Source organism: Balaenoptera ricei, chromosome 1 (genome assembly GCF_028023285.1).
Source record: "Balaenoptera ricei isolate mBalRic1 chromosome 1, mBalRic1.hap2, whole genome shotgun sequence".
Classification (NCBI taxonomy): Eukaryota; Metazoa; Chordata; class Mammalia; order Artiodactyla; family Balaenopteridae; genus Balaenoptera; species Balaenoptera ricei.
Genome location: NC_082639.1, coordinates 85753346 through 85774695, shown reverse-complemented (window position 1 = coordinate 85774695; position 21350 = coordinate 85753346). Strand labels below are relative to the sequence as shown.

At 36.0% G+C, this 21350-nt stretch overlaps 1 protein-coding gene across 2 annotated transcripts in view; it reads left to right on the top strand.

Annotated features, from left to right (window-relative positions):
- Positions 1 to 21350, top strand: part of DPYD (dihydropyrimidine dehydrogenase) — an 809798-nt gene that overhangs the window by 615992 nt on the left and 172456 nt on the right. Inside the window, exon 19 of one of the 2 annotated variants that reach the window (XM_059926794.1) lies at positions 9722 to 10009. The exons of the other annotated variant lie outside the window; for it this stretch is intronic. Within the exon in view, the coding sequence (XP_059782777.1) occupies positions 9722 to 9753 (32 nt within the window). The 3' untranslated portion in view covers positions 9754 to 10009. Of the gene's footprint in view, positions 1 to 9721; positions 10010 to 21350 lie in introns of those variants that run through there. 2 annotated transcript variants of the gene reach the window in all.

Sequence of the window (21350 nt, the reverse complement as noted above, 5' to 3'; positions counted from 1 at the left end):
CTCAGGGCTCCCAGTGATTCTGCATGAGAATGGTGAGTTATGGTGAGTTGTATAATTATTTCATTATATATTACAATGTAATAATAATAGATATAAAGTGCACAATAAATATAATGTGCTTGAATCATCCCCAAACCATCTCCCACCCCCATCCATGGAAAAATTGTCTTCCACAAAACTGGTCCCTGGGGACCAAAAAGGCTGGGGACCACTGTCACAAAAGACTCATTACTGTAAATATGGCATTTATTTCAAATTAAGTTGTATGTTTAATGCAATTATAGAATTACAATAAGCTTTTTTCTAAGACATACAAAACTATTTTAAAGTTCAGAAGCAAGAGAAAATAGGAAAAAAAAGTTACTAAGTAATATTTTCAACCAGAAGAAAGGTGAAAAAAGACATACACAATTGATGATACAAGACAATTGCAAAATTATGATAATTTTAAAATGTTTGCTGGCATAACAATCAATGAAAAACCAAGGAACCAAACAGAAAACCCTGAAACTCTGTATTCCAAAGAACATAACATATTATAAAAGGAGACTCTCAAGTCAATTGGGAAAAGATCTTTTATTAAACTTATAATGAATGGGTAAATTAGCTCCTTGGGAAAAATAATCTAAGTATCTCCTTTCTTCATACTATACATCAAAATAAGTTTTATATTAAAATCTAAAAGAAGAACTGTACTAGATTAAACTATTGAAAAAAGAAAAACGATAGGTGGATAGTTACCCTATTTGGGTAAATGGGAAAGAAAAGCTTTCTAAAGATGAAAGAAATGAAAAAATATCACAGTGAAGACATTGACTGTATCTGCATGTAATTTTAAACATCTATATATTTTTTAAAAGCATGAACAAAACTAAAATATGAATGTAAAAAGTGTTTGTAAGATAATAACGCAGTTGCTTCAGAACCAAGGTGCATGCCTTCTCATTAAGTGAATACCATATAATATAATAGCTCTGTCCTCAACAAAAGGCTTAACAGCCAACATGCTATCACCAGGGAGTTGGCTTTCTAATGACATCCCTCAGTTTATAGCATAATATCCAGGTGTAAGTCAAAAAAGCAGCTCTTTTCTGGTCTGTCTTAAACTAAAGGTGGAGTTTTAAAGTTCTTTGAGCAAAAAAGGAAAATAAATAATAACACAAGGAAAAGAAAACTTTTAAAACTCAGTTTACAGAGACGTGCAAAGTGAAGCAACAGTGAGCTATTTTTAAGTATCAAATTGGTAAAATATTTACTCTTATCTTACTCTTTCTAAGGATATTAACTGTTTGTTTTTTTTTCTTTCAGTTTTCCTTCAATTATTATATGCTTACTATTTCCTCCTCATTATTCATTCTTTTATTTATTTTGATGATTTGTTTTGGTTTCTCTAGTTCATGTAGGAGACTTTCTGAAATGTCTGGGGATCCAGGGCTCTTTTTCTTGATTTACTTTTGAGTGTGAGACACTAAAAAGCTGACTGGAAGCTTTGAGTTTGTGAGTGAAGTTGAGCAGTTATAGAGTTTAAATGTAGAATGATTGAACAGTAAGCTGTCCTTTTTATTGGGGCTCATACATATGGGGTCTTTTCTCTAGGAACAAATAGTTTCTTAGGAAAAGAATACTCAAGTCTCCTATCATGGAAGTACATGTCCTCTGATATAAAAGGAAAGGAGGGTGAATGGTGGTCTCAGTGTTCAATATGCAGACTTTGATTTCATTTCCCTACTTTTCATTATCATCTCAATCACAGCCTTCCACTAGTTTTGATATCTGGTGTATCTCTAGTACACTTTCTCCATAAAAATAAATCTCTGGTCTTCAGCGGACTACTAGAAACCTGACTGCAAAGGGTGGGAGAGGGGACCTGGGGTCCTGCTGATTCTACATATCAATCTTCACATGGTGTTCCCATTTTTAGTCCCTTGTGGGCCCTTCATTCCACCGCATTGCTGCGTTCCACAGTCCTGAGTCTTTTTGGGAGTTTCACACCATGCATGTTCGTAGGTTTCTACTACATCAGTTACCACTTCTCAATTCACTTTCCAAGTTCCAAAATTTTTCATCTATAGAAGATACCTTCCTTACTCTCTTTGTCTCCATGAATCTGTGCTTTTTTTCTTTTAATATTTACTTTCTGTCATTAAGGTGGGGTTTTCAGGAAGGAGTGTATAGGTGTGGTGAATCTGCAATGTTTCATAAAAATATGTTACATTTTTAGATAATTAAAAAACAATCCTTTGAAAAATTTCAATGTAAGAACCTTGATACTTAGAGATTCAGCATGTCACATTATATTTTAAATATAAATTCTTGCCATTCATAAGCTCAAGTTCAATGTCTACCAAGAGCTATGGAAAAATTTCTGTGAAATACCATTGTCTTATTAAGAGTGTAATGCATATGTATGTGTATGTGTGTTGTTTTGTCTGTGCGTGTGTACACATACACACATAATTAAAACTGATATGGAACTAGTAAATTTCCTTGTGCGAGGAAAATATTCTCTGCACAGAATTCAGGATTTTAGATTTCTCTAGCTTTTTGCGTCATTGCCAAATGACAGGAAGCTATTTTTTTTTTTTCTTAAATGATGCTTTCTTTCCAATTATGCACATCAAATTAGCCTGATTTGGTTGTCCTCATTTTCCTCTACACAGTTTTAGAGGAGAGCAATGGCAGGAAGTCGGCTTGGGGGTTAGTAATACCACCAGGTAATTCAGCGTAATTGGAGTCCTGATCTGTGACTTTCTAAATCTGGGCATTGAGTTAAGAACATTGAGGAACATTTAACTAGTGCAGCTTAGTCATGTGTTGTTATATTATCAACAACAATTGTGTATCTCTTTCCCTATCCACTCACCTTCTGGAGTTTTTGGTTGTCCTGCCCTGAATTGTAATGTGGTAAAGGGGCAGTCAAGTAGTAAATGTTAACTTTTAAAAATTGGAACCTCAAAGGACACTGCTCTGTTATAGACTGGCACACTACTTTTGGCTTTGAAGTCCCTGAGTAGGCAGACTTTCATTGACATTACACGTCATTCAAGTCAGAGGGGAATACATCTCTGAAGATGAAAAATATTAAGCCACAATCAAAGAGAAATTAATTTTCTTTTTGATCTTTGCATTTCCTGGAACAGGCTGAGTCATGAGATGAATGACAGTAAACACTTACATGGCACATTAGTCAGAGTTAGTTACATAAATTGAACTGAACAATAGCAAACTAAATACATAGATCAGCACCACCAAAAGAAAACATGTTGAAGAAAGTGCCTTACAGAGGAAACCTAGAATGTAAGCTATCAGCCAGGAATGTTCAGTTAAATTATGAAGAAAAGATTGGTGGATTAAGAGACAGTTGAGCATGATCTTGATCAGACTGCATCCAAATGCTAAACTGGCCCATTACTTGAAATCAGTTATTCAAATATATTTATAATGCCTGTTTTATTAAACATGTATTAATTGAATATTTATTCAATAAGTATTCGGTCTTGCTATTTTCAGTTGCTCAGGAATATAGGACTGCACAAGGTAGATAAGCTTTTTTGCTATCATGAAGGTTAACATTCTAATAGAGAAGAGAGGGAATAAATAAATAGGTAAATAGATACCTAATGCAATATAGTGATAAGTTCTGTAGAGAAAAGATCAGAGAAGGGGCAAGGGAAGTATATAATCACAGTTTTAGAAAGTATGGTGGTCAGAAAAGGCTTGAGTTAAATGTGGGCACAAGCCATGTGTTCACCTGCAGAGGCAAGCACAGCACACAGGCCCTGCGATGGCGGGGTGCTTGGGAACAGCAGTGAGGGTATGTGATGTGAAGCAGGGTGAGCAAGGAAGAGAGTGTTTGACAATACGATGAGAGGGGGAACCAGAGGTCATGTGGGCCCTCTATGGATTTTGGATTTTATTCTAATTTTTAGGGTAGGCATATGACCTGCTTTCCATTTTTAAATCAAATGTCACAGTAGCTATTCTGTGGCAGACAGAATGGAGGCAGGGAGATCATTTTGCCAGCTAATGCAGGAATCCAGGCCAAAGATGATGGTGATTTAGACTAGTGAGGTAGCAATGGAAGCGATGGAGGGTGAGAATGTTGCATTCAGGGTATATTTTATAAGTAAGTCGGGCTGAGGGATTGGGTTTTGGAAATGAGAGGAAGGGAAATTATAGACGATTCCAAGTAGTTTGGGTCAAGGATCTGAATGAATAATGGTGCCACTTAAAGTGATGGAGAACCCTGAAGAAGAACAGCTTTATGGCAGGGGAGTGGGGAAGAAGATCAGTAGTTCATTTTGGATGTGTTGGATTTACAATGTCTATTAAAAATGCAAGTGAAGATGTATAGTCACTGATTGGATATTTGATTATGAAGCTCAGGGTAAAGGAAGAGCTTAAGACATAAATAGAACATTCGGACTGTAAACAGTGTATGGTATTTAAAAATCATGGGACCTGACGAGATACACTAGAAATGCATACAGATCAGATAAAGAAAAGAAGAGATCCAAAGACTGTTTCAACATTCTGTGATCAGGAAAAGTAGGAGGATCCAGCAAAGGAAGCTGAGAGGAGGAAGATTAGAAGGCATAGTATGGCAAGTACCATGCAATAGCTGTGCACGTGTGTGTGAATCAAGAAGAGGGGAAGTAACGCGTCAGGGAGAGGGACAAAGCAAAGGTTTCCTGGAAGAAGTAAAGATTGAGATTAATCTTCAAGGTTTTAGGCTTATAAATAATTGGCAAACTACTGTCCACCCCTCCTAGAGTCTAATTCTTGTCCCTTTTAGAGGTGTGTACATTCTTATAGGAAATACATGATATATACTCAGATAACTCAAGTAACATTTCAGAATTTCTAGAGCACTTTCACATACTCACAATAACCCTGTGTGGTAAATGCTTATAAATATTGTTACCCAGAATTAATAAGGTTAACAAATTTGTCCAAAGGCACAATTGAGAGTAGACCTCTTGCCTTCTGAGTCCTACTTCCCTATTCTTTTCACTCCACCACCTGTTGCAAGAGAAAATGTGGTGAATGCCAAAAGATCAACTCAAAGAAAGCTCTGTAGGAGCTCCATGGAGAGAGAGCTCACTTCTCTCTGGAAGGATCAGAGAAGGTTTGTGGGAGAGGTATCATTTTTAACCAGAATTTATAAAATGGATAGAATTCCAGGATAAAAGTTGCCTTAGAGTGGCATCCCAGGGCCCTGCATGATTTTGTCCCAGCCAAGTCAACCTCATCTGTTGTCATTCCTTACAGCTACCCTGGGCCATGATCAACCATGCTGAGCTACTCACACATCTACATGATGCCAAGCTCTCTCTTGCTGATGCACCTACAAACATACTGCTCCCTTAGACATAGAGGCATTCCTACCGTAAGAGCCACTCTTTCATGTATTCTTCAAGACAAAGTCCACTGTTTTACTTATATGCCCCCAAACACTTTCGAAGACCCTCCCCCTGAGCCCATGCATACCGTGCACCTCTCTGTCACGGTTCTATGGTATTCTACTTCTAATTTCTTGTCTGTCCTCCTTAGACTGTGAACTTCAGGAGAGAAGGACTTGCCTAGCATGTAATTGATGCTAGTCCCACATACTGGATACAGTGGTCACTAACACTGATCACTCCTTGTCCCCATGGGGCTTCTAGCATAGCAATCCTTAGTAAATGCTCATTGGACATTTAGTTATTATTATTATGATCATTGTTAATGAGTATATGTACTTTGTTCATATAGTTCCAAATTACTTGCACTTAGATGTATGTATCTGAGCTAATGTTTATTTTACTTATTTTAAAGTAAAGTTTATTTTACTTCATTTTATTCTTTAAAGTATAAGCTTCTAAAATAAAGATTGCCTTAACTTTATGGTGTATAAAGTCTCCTGTGAGCAAAATGGGCATCCAGTAATAATTCACAGGCTATGATGACAATAATTTAGTCTGTGCTTCCTTCAAAATAGACATTTTCTCCAACTTTACTCCTAAAATTCAACAGGAAAATTGAAAAGATTGCTTGTGAAGTTTTTGTTATATGTATGTTTCATTAGACATCATCTTATCCTTAGAATCTTATTACTAAATAATTTTGTTCCTGACCTGTACGGACTCCAAGAAATTGGGGGGCTGCAGGATTCCAAATAATGCAAATGACATATATCAGACAAATAAGACACCTGCATTTTAGTGTATGTGAATTCATACAAGAAAGAGGACAAGAGTGAGAGAGCTGGATAAATGTTTCACCAAAAAAAGCAATAAACACAGAAATCCTCCAGGAAAACTGGTATGGTAATTTAATCACATATTGACAATATATATTCCTAGACAAATGCAAAAGACCTTCCAATTTATAAATAGCTTACTACCTTCCTTAGTCCTCTCCAACACTTCTTAAAGCCCTGCCGGGTAAACACTCAAAAGTAAAGATTTACACTTTAAAGCTTTAACTGCCATTTTGCAGTCACTATGGAGGTAATTTCACCGTATTAAAAAATGATATCTTGTGAGAGGGAATAGTTTATAGATGAATATCAATGTTGCCCCATTAGTATGTTAGTATAGTTTTTAAACTTCTGTGTTGATTTTCTGCATTCCTTTTTTTGCAAAGATTTCAGGGATCAGAAAATATTGAGTTTTAGCCTTAGCCCTGTTGGGCCCATGGCAAACCATGTTTTGAAAGGCTTGATTATGTTGGAAAATTACATTTCTTAAATTCACCTCTTTGCTGGAAACTACTAGCTAGTTTGCCTTGAAACTGACTTTAATTCTGAAATTGTACATTATGAATTTAAAATATAGTCACCTACGAGTTATTTTTCGAAATAACTATTTTATATTTAATGAACGGGAATATCAAGTATTTCTGTTTTTTTAATTTTGTGGTACCACATGTAAAATGCCCTTATTTTGTCAGGTAACTTTAGGGTTAAAGTCTTGCACATTGATTTTAGCTCAAATATAATTTAAAAACTAATTGTCACTCCTTCAAAACTGATGAGAAAAAGTGCACTTTGTTTATTTTACTACAACCGAAAATAAAGACCAGTGATAGACCACATGCAATTTATCTGATCTCAGAGACACCTTATAATCAGAAAGTTCAAGGTGTTTGTTGTTAAATATTCTAGAGAAATTATCCCTGTAAGTCTGGTCAGAGCGATAGCTTGTAAGTGAAGTATCCTTTCCACAGTCAAAAAAAGCTTGAAATGAGTAAAGATCACTACGTCATTAATCTACTTAAAGATTAACCTTTTAAACAGCCAAGATTTGTAACATACTTGTTCTTATTCAAAGTTCAATTGTGTTCAGCACCAAGGAAAGTTTTATGATTGAGTATATGTAATTATAGTGTATGAAGATTTAAAAATAACTCAAGGGATTGGACAAAGTTTTCCAGTAGTTAATCATTAATGAAGATCTTAAATCTGTGCTTTAAATACAGACAAAACTACTTATAATGGTCTCATTAGTGCCTTATTAAGGTTATCTATTTTAGTATTTGTCAGGAGAATTCAGATGGAAATGAACTCCTTAACATATTTAGAAAGGGTTGTTGATCATTTACTCAGATAAAAGACATACTATAGCTGATTAATTGTTGTGTAAATAAAGATTCAAACTAGAAGCAACAGAATATGCTTCTAGCTAAATGTAGCCCTCTCAAAAAAAATAAGCTTCTATGCCTGTGCTCTCTGCCATCTTTTAATTTGTTTTTATTAATTTAGTCAGGAAATAATTTTAGAATGTAGTGGAAGTTGGAGAAAAAGTAGAGAAGAAATAAACATGACTGTGAGTTGGGGTTTTTCTAGGACGTGACGGAGTGTCAAATTGAGTTGAGACCTTTCACAGATGTTCAAAACTTGGGTTTTTAAAAGAGAAAAATGTGCTTGTTTGCCTTTGACAAAATCTGTTGCCCTAAATTCAAATTGCAGGAAACAAATCATCTTTCAAAAAGAGGCTCACAGTTATCTCAGGGTACTGGTTTGCTCTTAAAACGAACACTGTGATATAAGGGCCAATGAAGCTACAGTTACTCATATAAAAACACTTCAGAGAGAAGAATACAATGAATGTTAAATCCTAAGAGACCATGCTTGAGGTCAATTATTATTATTCAAAGTGTGGAAGTCCTTCGATTTGAACACCGTGATTCAGTCGTTCACCAAGTGGGAGAATGGGGAATACAGACAATTATTTTGGAATGTGGTGAAGTAGAAGACAGTGGTGAGTGGGCAATAAGTTGAAAAATGGTCTGTATATTTATGCTTTAGTAATTTGTTCTCTACATTCTTTTAATCAGCATTCATGAAATTTGATGCTTTCGCAGGGCTTTCAAAATATAGTATCATCAGAGTGTGGAAAATATGCAGATTTCTTGAAAAATATTGAATTTAAAAAGACAGCCTCTTTGACTTGTATTACAATTTTACCTTCAATGCACATTACCTCTTCCAAAATGATAAGAGGAGGCTATGATAAGATTACCATATCTGATTGATCTCTAAAGCCTAAAAAACCTACTTACTTAATGTTTTTCTCAGCTGGTCTTTTTCTTCTAACCCCCAAGACTATCGCTGACTGGGCATATTGAGCTGTGCTCCAGTCACAGGGAACCACTCTCTGGTCTTCAAACGCTCCCTGGTCCCCATGCTTCTTGCTTATCTCTTGCTTTTCCCCTGTCTGGGGAAATCCCAGTTTTTCTTCAGTGTGCAAACAAATCTTCTCTGGGAACTCTCTAGCTAAATTAGATGTTCCCTTCAATGGCTTCCACATACTCTCCATGTGCTTCTGTCAAAGAAGTCAATCATTTGTGTGGTTATTATTTGTTTACATTTCTCTCTTAGTAGTCTGAAAGATCTTTTAGCGCATAAATGCTATATTGGTCAATTTTTTTTAAAATCTTCTATTAGCAAAGTCGCTGGTATGTAGTAGTAGTAGTAGATACTCAATAACAGTTTAGGGAATCAACACAAGAGACAGATATTAAGTAAAGAACAGAAATCTTCCTGACTAAAATTACTCAAAACACATAAAACAGTTTGTGAGAGAACATATATAACTAATTCCTTTAAAATGTTCAGCATAGGCAGGGCTGTACTCTAGAAGAACTTAACTAAACAAAGTTTTTGTTTCTCTCACTTTTACTTCCTCTTTTAGCAGACAAATTCCCAGTGTCCATATTGCCTTTCGGTGTTTGAGCCCAACTTTTGTCTCCCAAGCCCCACCTTGAGGTAGTGATTGCCTGTATTCCAAATATTTTCTGGCCCCAAACTCACAGCAGAATTTACCTGTTCTATGTTTTATCCCCTCACAGACATCATAGCTGTCCATGTGAGTGAGCTTTGGCGTAAATGGCTTAGCTAATTAACTTCCACAGATAATGTATGTATATTTTAATTAGATTCTTCTGGAGATCTGTGATGTAACCCAAAGGAGTAGCTCATATACGAGGAGTGTCAGCACTTGGTTCAGAAATGCAAGGAGGCAGGTTTGGGGAGAGAGGAGGATGGAGATTTAGAGTTTGTAGACATTCTTCTGCAGTAGCATTCTGTCTTTCAACACCACAATAGCATAGATCCTTGGGGAAAGTGAAACTCATTCTCCCACTCTTTATGAATTCAGACTCCTAGTGGAAGATTATTAGGTGCTTAGTGATTCTGCTGCTTCTTGCTAACTTTTCCAACCTCTTTCCTTCCTTTAAGAAATATATATGCCAGGCAATCTGCTGGAATGAAGTGAAGGAAACATGTACAGCCCCAGGCCTTCAAGGTAATGGGAATAACCTTGAAGTAAGGGAATAACTCTTGAACATTTAGAAGATAATTGCAATTGTGCTAAGTGAATGAAGAAAACTATCAATTAGATGAGCATCTCTCTCCAGTGTTTCGGGCTTCCCTGGTGGCGCAGTGGTTGAGAATCTGCCTGCTAATGCAGGGGACACGGGTTCGAGCCCTGGTCTGGGAAGATCCCACATGCCACGGAGTAGCTGGGCCCGTGAGCCACAACTACTGAGCCTGCGCGTCTGGAGCCTGTGCCCCGCAACGGGAGGGGCCGCGATAGTGAAAGGCCCGCGCACCGCGATGAAGAGCGGTCCCCGCACCGCGATGAAGAGTGGCCCCCGCTTGCCGCAACTGGAGAAAGCCCTCGCACGAACCGAAGACCCAACACAGCCAAAAAATAAATAAATAAATAAATAAAGTAGTTATAAAATTTAAAAAAATAAATAAATAATGTCTCTCCAGTGTTTCAAAATAATATCCACAGAGTTAGTGTTAAATACTATTTTTTGTGTAGTTCACACACTACAATCTTTGTGGATTAAGTGTCTGGTAAAGGCAGTTTATGTCCAAATACAAGGTGCCTAGGATTATAAGGCAATCCTCTATTTTGAGTGAGATGATTGAGAAAAAAAGCTTTCAGCCAATTTGAATAAATAAATTGTACAGATGTGAAGAAAAATTTCAAATACTTAATAATAATATTTAATATCATAATTTCCTTATACATACATAAAAGTACATTGTGTATAAAATAATATGTTAATTTGGAAGTAATCTTTCTCATGTTCATTTCATGAACAATCTTATTCAAACTCTCACACACACCATCAATAAGTGATTTCTCATCAATGAAGCTACTTTTTAGTTACCCAATACAGTTTTCCTAAAGACATTTTTACTTATATCTAATATATTTGCCATAAAACAGTTTCGAAATCATATGTAATTTTGTCAGTGAAAATTTTATATCACGCTACAAATGCCAGTTCACCTAAATTTTGGTCTTTTTTCCCCTTTATCATGTACGGATACATTCATGATCTTGACAACTTTTAAATTTTAAATTGATTTTTATTCTGATATCCAGCCTTTTCAGTTGTGAGGTCATTCCCCACCATGCAAGAATAATGATTAAATAATTTAAAAAATATTTGCCTGCTTATAATTCTATCAGATAAATACTGACATATCCAAAATATCATATTAAGTTGTTTCCTTTTCAAAATAAGTTTATTGGGAGAGTACAGCATAATTGAAAGACTAGCAGGGCTTGAATATAGGTAACTCTCTTCTGAGTGGGATAATTTGAGGAGTTAACAGTTCATCTTCAGTTTGAGTGCTTATGTACGGTTGAATACTTTAGCTCAGTTTAAGTGAATTATTTAACAGTGTGTTGAATTATGCCCCCCCCCCGCCCCCAAATTCATGTTCACTATGAAGCCCTAGTTCCCAGTGTGTTTGGAGACAGGACATGTTAAGAAGTAATAAACTTAAATAAAGTCACAAGGGTGGTGCCCTTCTAAGAAGAGGAAGAGACACCAGAGTGCTCTCTCTCCTCCATGTGAGGACATAGCAAGAAGGCTGCTGACTGAAAGCCAAGAGGGGAGCCCTCCCCTCCTAAGGAATTGAATCAGTTGGCACCTTGATCTTGAACTTCCCAGACTCCAGAACTCTGAGAAATAAATTTCTACTGTTTAAGCCACTCAGTCCATGGTATTTTGGTATGGCAGCCCAACCTACCTGATTAATACAATGAGTAAGTACACATTTACAGCAAGCAAGCATTAATGGTAAAAAGCAAGTTGTCATAGAACAGCATCTGGGGGAAAAGACATAAAATGCTCCTCCTTTTTATGGCTAACTGTGGTACCCTTGGATGGCAGAAATTACATCCATGCATTGGTCCCAGTTGAGGCTGGGAAAGAGAAGAGACTTAAGCAGTGAGTGACAAGGCTACCAGTAATATAACAAATAGTCCTCATACCAAATCATTCCAAATTGTAATAATCTCAAAGCCAATGGCTTTGACACTTCCAAATTATTATCAAAACAGACATTATTGTTGAAAATTTTTACCTGGATAATAGAGGAATATGTAAAAAAGAAGGTAAAAATCAGTAATTCTATCCTCTATTCACTATTAATATATGTGTGTGCATGCATACATTATATATATGTATGTGTATACACACAAGCAATTTATATTTTATCATCATAGAAAAACACTATATATTCAATTTTATTTGCATTCTTTTTCACTTAAAATTATGTCATCATAAGTACTTTGCCATGCGATTAAAAATTATCATGATTATCATTTGTAATAGTTGCATAATATTCCTAGATTGCCTACAATATAAGAAAAAATGGCAAACACACTGAAAAGTTATTATTAGCTCAAAGATCTAGCCTTTGGAGCAAGTGGGGAGCCAGCCAGAGCTGTTGACAAGTATATTCTTCTTGAGGGACTAATGGTGACAATTCCCAAAGAAAAGACAGCTGCTGAGTCAGATTTCTCCTTGGTGTGATCCTTGTCCGGAGCACAAACATTGAGCTCCCCCAATAGCTAGTAGGGACCTTGTGCTTAGCTAACAAAGCTGACAGAAAAGCCAAAGAACGTGCCTCCATATGACACTCAGACCTCCCAGGCTCTTCTCTCACTTAATCCTCTGAAGAATCCTAGTGAACACTTCAAGATAACAGCACCAAGATGCAGACAGGGGAAGTGGTTGTCCATGTATGCTAAATGATGAGATCAGAATTAAAGGACTCTGATGTGATGTTAAGTACAATATTCTTTCATTGACAATAAAGCTTCTCCTCAGTGGCTTAGCAGAAAGCACACTGCTGAAAAAAAGGAATCTAGCACCTGATCTTTCGGACTGGCTATGGAGTTTTGTGAGGTTGTTTTCTAACTCTGCACTTCTTCAGAGCCAACAGACATGAAATCAGGTCTTAATCCTACTTATTCTCACGAAAATTAAAGAGTGATCTGGAATATAATCCTTTGCAGCCTACAACTTCAGGCTGCCTTGAAGGCTTGTCCCAGCTCAGAGAGGAAAAAAAAAAAAAAAATGTGTTCCCAACTCCATCTCTCTTTTTAAATCAGCATTCGAGCTAAGATGCTGAGCTCTTCAGGAACTTTCTGCTGTGGGTCAGTTAAATTACTCTGACCTAAATAAAACTCTTGTTTCTCACTAGTCTGCTAAAGGGAGGGGCAGAACTAGATGATACAGCATTCATCTGAAATATTCACATAAAAGATGAAGAAAACTGCAAATCCACCAGAGATCCCTTGACAAGGTATAATGAAGTATTGAACTGAATTGCATGGGAAGGCCAAAGATCCAGGACCCTGAATTTCAGGCCACAGCAATGTTATTTAATCAGGTACTGGGTCACACTCCTAGAGTCTGTCTGGATGCTTCCCGTGCACTCTGTCCGTGGTGCAGAGATTTCTTCTCCTAGCAGCTGAGCGTTCTGAGCACAGCGGCACTATTTTTCATTCCCTGGCTAGTATTCTCCCTTGACATCCTAAGCCAAGTGGAAGTTGCTGCCTAGGGACATTTATTAATACCCTTCTGAACTCGGACGAATCATACAGATTTTATAGCACAGTATTTCTCTGAAATTCATATTCTATTAAAATTATTATGAGCTAATTCTTAGGAAACTTAGATTAAGTTCTTTATTTCTGGAGATCTCCATCTTTTTTAGCTTAAAAAATCTGGTAATTGGTAATAACTTTAGTCAATACTGCTATTTGTCTAAATTCATATGACTTAAAAGTAATTTTTACTTTTACTCGAAGTACAATATATTACTTTTCTCAATAAAAATGTTGTAGAATACATCTGATATGGAATGTCTAATTTATAAAATTCTGAGTGGAGGAATCAAACTTATACTATAATAAAGGAATGGGGTTTTCTTAGAAAACTGATCATCTAAGTGGAGAATACTAAATGTTCTGACTTATGAATAGATAGGTTACGTGTTTGAAATTGAGCTAGTCAGTAGGCGACCTGAAATGATTAAATAAATATTGTGTTTAAAAGTTTAGTGGAAAGATTAAAATACCAGATTTATCTCAAATCAGTATTTATATTAAAAATACATTACATCATAGAAAATAGACAGTGAGGTTGTTTATACATCACAGTAACACAAATTCTGCTATGATTAAATTCCCAGAGATGGGGCTGATAATGACAAATGTTATTCTTAAAAATATTTTTGTGGGATATATTATATTTGGATGTTAAAGAGACTGATTCAATTCTTTATCCTTTAAACATATTTGTTAGAGAGCCTACCATGTGCTAGGTACTGTTCTAGACTCTTAGCAAACAACAATGAGCAGGACGGGAGGTGAGGAATAAACAATAAATAAGGATAATCTCAAATACTCCTAACTGTTATGAATATAGAAAAACTAGGTGATATAATTTTGATAGAGGAAGAAAGGGGTGGAGCTTTAAATTGGGGCTCAGAGTAGGTGCCTCTGAGAAATAACATTTGAGCTGAGACTTGTGTGAATAAAAGGTGCCAATCATGCAATCATGTGGATACTTATAGCACCAGGCAGAGGGAAGAGGGCATTCAAAGGACCTACTACCACGAGTTTAGGAATTTAAGAAACAGTAAATACTAGTGAGGCAGAAGTATGGTGAACCACAGCAAGAGTAATAGGGTGTAATTTATAGTTAGGATTCCCAGCATCCAATAAGGCAGTGTCCAAGGATAAAAGGGATAGTGAATAAAAACTGATTTGCCATTGTCATCTACTGGGGGGAAATTGAAGTGGTTTTCTAAGAAAAGACAACACACAATATAACTGAAAACCATAATGTTTTATCTTTCCCTAACTAAATCTTTGACACATGATGGAGAGTAACGTTTCTCTAAAAACAAAAACATTTTTAGGTCCGGAAGTCTCATCATTGTTTGTATGCAAGCTTTGCGTCAATCAAGAAATCTCTGATATGTTGATAAAGACAGAGCCCAAGGTTGTAATCAACAAAACCAGGTTCAAGTCCTGGTTAAATACTGGTAGCTTTCTGGTGCTACCTTGTGCTCACTTGATCCATCCATCTATAAAATATGATAATAGTTATGAGGGTCAATTGACATTTAGGAAGCTTAAATTAGGGACAATGATGGGAAGATTTATCACTACATAAAAGCTCAAATAGAACTTAAGAATGTATCTCAGACATTTGTCTTACCTTAGTAAAACAAATATGATAAATCAAAACTGTATTGTTTCAATGAATCGTCAGAGTTTTCAATTCAGAAACTTGTAGACTGAGAAGAGAAATTTGCCATTTGTGTATTAAAAATCAGCATTGTCAATCACAGCTGTCTATAGCTAACCGAAAATAGCTGGATCATGCTCTGGTTCTGGTCGTTTCAGCCTGATTCTCACTAGTGCAGCATTGATCTGATTTCATCTTTAGTCATTATTTGGGTAAAAAACTAAGATGATAGATGATATCAAGGCCATTTTCTGCTATGTTATAAGGACTTGACATATATAAAAATTTTGATCACCAAGTGAAGGGGGTAATTTTTCAATTATGTGAGATATACGTTTAACATTTTGTTTTTATTTTTGCCATAATCTTCGTCATACTCAATTTCATAAATGCTTTGTCAGGCTCAATAAAAGGGAAATGTAGATTGCTAACCTCTATCTATTAAACCAGAAAAGTCAGATGGGAAAGAGAAATGTATTAGTTTAGGAAAAAAATGCTAATTTTCATATCATGTTTTATTCTTAATCACCATAGAGGATGTAGGTTTTCTTCATTATAAGATTGATCCTCACTATATTTTCTTTTTTTTCTTTTTAAACATCTTTATTGAAGTATAATTGCTTTACAATGGTGTGTTAGTTTCTGCTTTATAACAAAGTGAATCAGTTATACATATACATATGTTCCCATATCTCTTCCCTCTTGCATCTCCCTCCCTCCCACCCTCCCCATCCCACCCCTCTAGGTGGTCACAAAGCATCGAGCTGATCTCCCTGTGCTATGCGGCTGCTTCCCACTAGCTATCTATTTTACATTTGGTAGTGTATATATGTCCATGACACTCTCTCACCCTGTCACATCTCACCCTTCCCCCTCCCCATATCCTCAAGTCCATTCTCTAGTAGGTCTGTGTCTTTATTCCCGTCTTGCCACTAGGTTCTTCATGGCCTTTTTTTTTTTTTTTTCCCCCTTAGATTCCATATATATGTGTTAGCATACTGTATTTGTTTTTCTCTTTCTGACTTACTTCACTCTGTATGACAGACTCTAACTCCATCCACCTCATTACAAATACCTCCATTTCATTTCTTTTTATGGCTGAGTAATATTCCATTGTATATATGTGCCACATCTTCTTTATCCATTCATCCAATGATGGACACTTAGGTTGCTTCCATGTCCTGGCTATTGTAAATAGAGCTGCAATGAACATTTTGGTACATGACTCTTTTTGAACTATGTTTTTCTCAGGGTATATGCCCAGTAGTGGGATTGCTGGGTCGTATGGTAGTTCTATTTGTAGTTTTTTAAGGAACCTCCATACTGTTCTCCATAGTGGCTGTATCAATTTACATTCCCACCAACAGTGCAAGAGTGTTCCCTTTCCTCCACACCCTCTCCAGCATTTATTGTTTCTAGATTTTTTGATGATGGCCATTCTGACCGGTCTCACTATATTTTCTTAAATGTAAAGAATAATGGCTACAGAAGTCTAGAAACCTCATAGCATCATTGTAGCAGAAGATTCTAAGTATAGAGTTACTAAATTGCAAGCCATTTGTTTTTAAGTTTGTAGGAATCATTACCCGTCATCTCATCTGTATTATATTTATTTCTCAGTACAGATTAAAGTTTTTTTCCACACTTTTCCCCATATTGTAATCATGGTGGGGAAATTCTATTTCAAACCTCAGATAAAAGCCTTATAGTGATTTCATGTGACAGAATTTTATCTGGGTTTCAAGAAATCCTAATAACAGCATTTACAATTCTTCTATGCAATTTCTCCTCTTCTTCTTACTGTAGAAATATGGAAAACACGTTCCTGGTTTAAAAAGCTAGAAGAAAAAAAAATCAGCAGTTTAATCTGAGTGTTAGGAAAAGGATCACAAATCCTCCTATAGTATTTTGTATTTAAGCTAGTTTCTGTAAAGGCCCCTGACATGCCCCCTGGGAGCTAAATATTGACAAGCATGCTTTGGTAATCAAGATCAAGCTTGTTGAATTAACACAGCTCAAGTCTTGCATTGACACTATAACCCAAGACTGAGAACTCTTATCTTACCCCATTTATTTTGGCTTTATAGGTGATACTGTACACTTGAATTAGGGATTTTCACTGTATCTTAAATGCTACAACTATAGATTAATTTGATTTGAGAATATACTAGTCCTTATCATTTTCACAGTGGAAATCATAAATGAAGTGGAACATTCATTGTTTTCTCTCCCAGCATGGATCCAGAATAAAACTGACTATATACCCAAGTCTGGTATCTTTTCTACCAGAAAATGTCTTATAATTTCCACCTCCTAAAAGAGAAAGAGAAATAAGAAGGGTAATATTGTCCTTTATGTATCTTCTAGTAAAAGTTAACGTACCCCAAATTGCTAATTCTTTCGAGGCTTTGATCAAAAGTTAAGACGAAATATAAATTATAAAAGAGATAAAAGTTAATGTATGTTTCATCATGACATTTAAAACTCCAATGGCAGTCGCCCAATGACAATCATTTTTATAAAACTTAAAATTGTCTTCAAGTTTTAGAGGAAAGCATAACGCTTTTCGATCTTTTAGGAAGTTAAGGAATGAATTTTCTAGGAATAATGATGGTAGTGGCAGCGGTGGTAAGAAATAACACGCGTTGGTGGCTTACAGTGTGGCAGGTTCTGTGTGGAACACTTTACATACAGTTTCCTGTTTAACCCTGGGGGGTGGGTTTTTCCATTGGCCCCATTTAACACATGAAGAAACGGACTGAAGAGAGCTTCATGAACTCATCCAACCATGCTCAGTGTTTCCTAAAGCTTCCTTTCATTTTCTTTCCCATGGATACACCCACAATCAAGGTAGTAACTAGATTTTTCTGCTGCCTTTACAGAGCTCATATCACAAAGGAAGAGGCATGCATGCCTGTTTGGCTGTCATTCAAGGTGATAGCTGCTAGGGCTAGAGGGAACAAGAAGGAAGGAATGTGGTGATTGGGGACGATCCAGGAGGGTCCCCCAAAGGATATAACATTTCATATGGGCCTCAAAGGAGGAATAGGAGAAGAAGGTGAAGAACATTTCAGGCAGTGAGAATAGCAAGAGAATTGACACAGAGATGGGAATAAACATGATCTCAAGAAACTGCAAGTAATTCAGTGTTTCCCGAGTTACTGGATGGAGGCCACATAAATGATGCAAAGAACTTACTGAGTTTAAACGTCAAAAGCATACTTATCAGCTGATGACCTCTGTATCTTCACTGGGAATTGAAGATAATACTCAAAATCAGACCTACCAGAGCTGTTATGAGGAATAAATGAGATAGTGCATGCCGAATGCCTGGCCTACTCTTACTTCTCAATTCTAAGAACACTGTTATCTTCTCAAGTAAAATCATACCCTTCGCAGCCTTCAGAAATAATTTTGGAACCACCTTCTGAAACTAATTTTTTTTAAATAAAACAACCATTTGGCACAATTTTCCTTCTAATTTTCCTCCCTCCTGTAGCACGGTAGGAGAGAGATGCAAATTGATTCTTTCTTGATATATAAGTTCTTCTTTTCTCTCTTTCTCAAAGAGGGTTGTCATAACTTCATCCCCATGAGCAAGTGTCATTTAGTACTAAACTTTCCCATATTTGTGCGATTGGTTTTCTAAAATAATTTTGAATTAATGTGATTTCAAATACATATATTAATAATGAAGTATAATTATAAGGATGACATATTTAAAGTCAAAGCTGTCTATCACACTGCCCAACATATAGAGGCACCTAGTGAGTTCCCCTTCCCTTTCTCTCCCTTCACCTTTATATTAAAATCCCCTACAAAATCTGCTCAATGCCACACAGAAAGAACTCTGTGTATTATGCCAATGTCCTGTTTGTCAAACTTCTTAGTCATCCTAGACTACATCTCTGCAATCTAGCAAGCATTACTTCCCAATTTACATCTCAGTGATCATTTTACACGCTGTCTACCCAAGGTGAATGCTTATCTCCTTGTTCTGTAAAATCAGTGTGTACATTCTCACTTCCATGCCTTCCTTCAAAAACTTTCTGAAGTTTGGAATGCCTGACGTCCACTTATCTCATTTTGTACTTTGAGGATAACTTTCTCCCAGCACATCCTGGAATTCACCAGCTCTTTAATCTCCTTTAGAAGCGTCCACTGTATTTCTTTGGCATTTAGATATGTTACATTATATAGTTAGGTTCAGTCTGCAAACCCTCTCTCCAGCAAAATATAACTCAATTTAAGTAAGGGACCCACTTTCTCTATGTATTTGACACAAAATGAAGTTTTGCTTTTGAAAATAAAAATCATCATGGTTTTTACCAAAGAGCACATTCAATAAAGTATATGTATCTATTTCATAAATTGCTTAAACTTTTAACTTCATGTAATTGCAAGATGTATCACAAACATTCTTACTTCAAGTCCATACTTTTGCAGTAAATTAAAATACTCTCAAATCATGCTTTTAGTAATCATTAAAATGGGGTAGTTTTCAGATTAAATGACCTAGAGCCACCACACCTATCCCAAGTACTTTCATATAGTTCTTGAATATATTTCTATATCTTATTTCTTATGTCAGTACAGGACACTGCCATATAAGTTTCGTTACAAAAAAGATACAGAAATCTTAAAAACTAAATATTTAGAAACTGATGTAACTAGTTATAAAACCATAATTATATGAGAGTGTTCTTTTATAACAAGAAGACTTCACATCTGTCATCCAGTGTTTTCAAGCCTAGCATACTTCTTAGCTGACTATTTCTATTGTTACCATTCTACAAGCAGCTGCCATTCTTGAAACTGATTGATGTTTAGGGATAAAGCACATTTATTACATCGTGCCCACTTCAGAGGAGCAGTCTTATAGCCTACAGCGCTTTTTGAGAAGTGATGATACCTTATATTTCTGGAACTAATCACTGCTAAAGAAAGTAAAAGGGTGAAAACATAATATTTTTTTTTCCTGGGAAGACCTTTCATTGCACTGTATGCCATTCAACTATAAAATGATTATAGTGTTTTACCTGCCAAGAATGACAGTGGTGAAAGGCAGGCAACTTTATATATATGTAGAGGTATGTGTACATACCTATCTATCCATATATGCCACTGTCCAAAGCTTGTTGAGTTTTAATGCGATCAAAAATTAATGATGTTCATATAATTGTTTTATTATTTTACTCCTTCCAAATTATTGCTGTACGGTCTTCAATCACCATTCTTTGAAGTTCTGGTCTTCTTTATACCACCTCGACTTTTTGCACTGACCTTGCCTCAGTTATGCCACTTGATCTCATCTACTGTCCTTAAGTCACTCTCTCACCTTGGTTGAACACTTTGGTCCTTGGTTCATTGGTCTATCACTCCAATTTCTGCCATCATCATTAAGGGATAATCATTATAAAGTACTTAAAGATCTAGCTAGCAGATAGTAAGGGTAATAGATTTTAGCTTTCATCATCATCATCATCATTCTCAGAAACATCAGAATCCATGTTGCTATATATTCATCAATTTCCAAAGCTATTTTTAAAATGATGTGGTAACTAATATTTGTGTAACACTTTTACTGTTTCAAAGCATTTTCAGAATTTCATTTGATTCTCACAACCACCTTATGAGGTAGGTGTTGTTAGCTTTATTTTTAGAGTGCTTAAAATCCAGCTCACAGTGGCTATTAAGAGAGGAAAGCAGAATTTATACCAAGGTTTTATGACACTAAAGTCCATAGATGGTTTTTCAACTGGACAACATTTTAGGAAATGCTTTGCAGTAGTCAACACTGTCACATCCTCTTTCAGCCCTAGGCTACTATATATAAATAAGACATTTACAGAATCCCAATTATACAGTGCACTATGCATGGCAAACCAAAATATAAATAATGGACAGTATTTCATGTTCCTAAGTAGCTCAGATGTTTTCCATCTAGATAACCTCAGGTACTCACCCAAATCCGAATTATTATCTTCTACAAACACTAAAAATTATCATAGTTAATAACATTAACCTCCCAGCCTCTTATTCTGTATATCTAATTAATCACAAGGTACAATATGGTCCATCTCTGAGTGTGACAGAGCTCTTTTACCTCATTTTCTGTCTCTATAACCTTGATTTAGTCCAAGACCTGAACTTACAGATGATGAACTTAATTCTTTTTTTAAAATCATGTCTGTTTTAGCCACTATCCAATCAGAGAGCAGTGTACACTTTAAGTAACTTCGTTTCACTGCAGTTACTATTATTTTTAGTAGTTACTATTTTTTTAGTAGCTT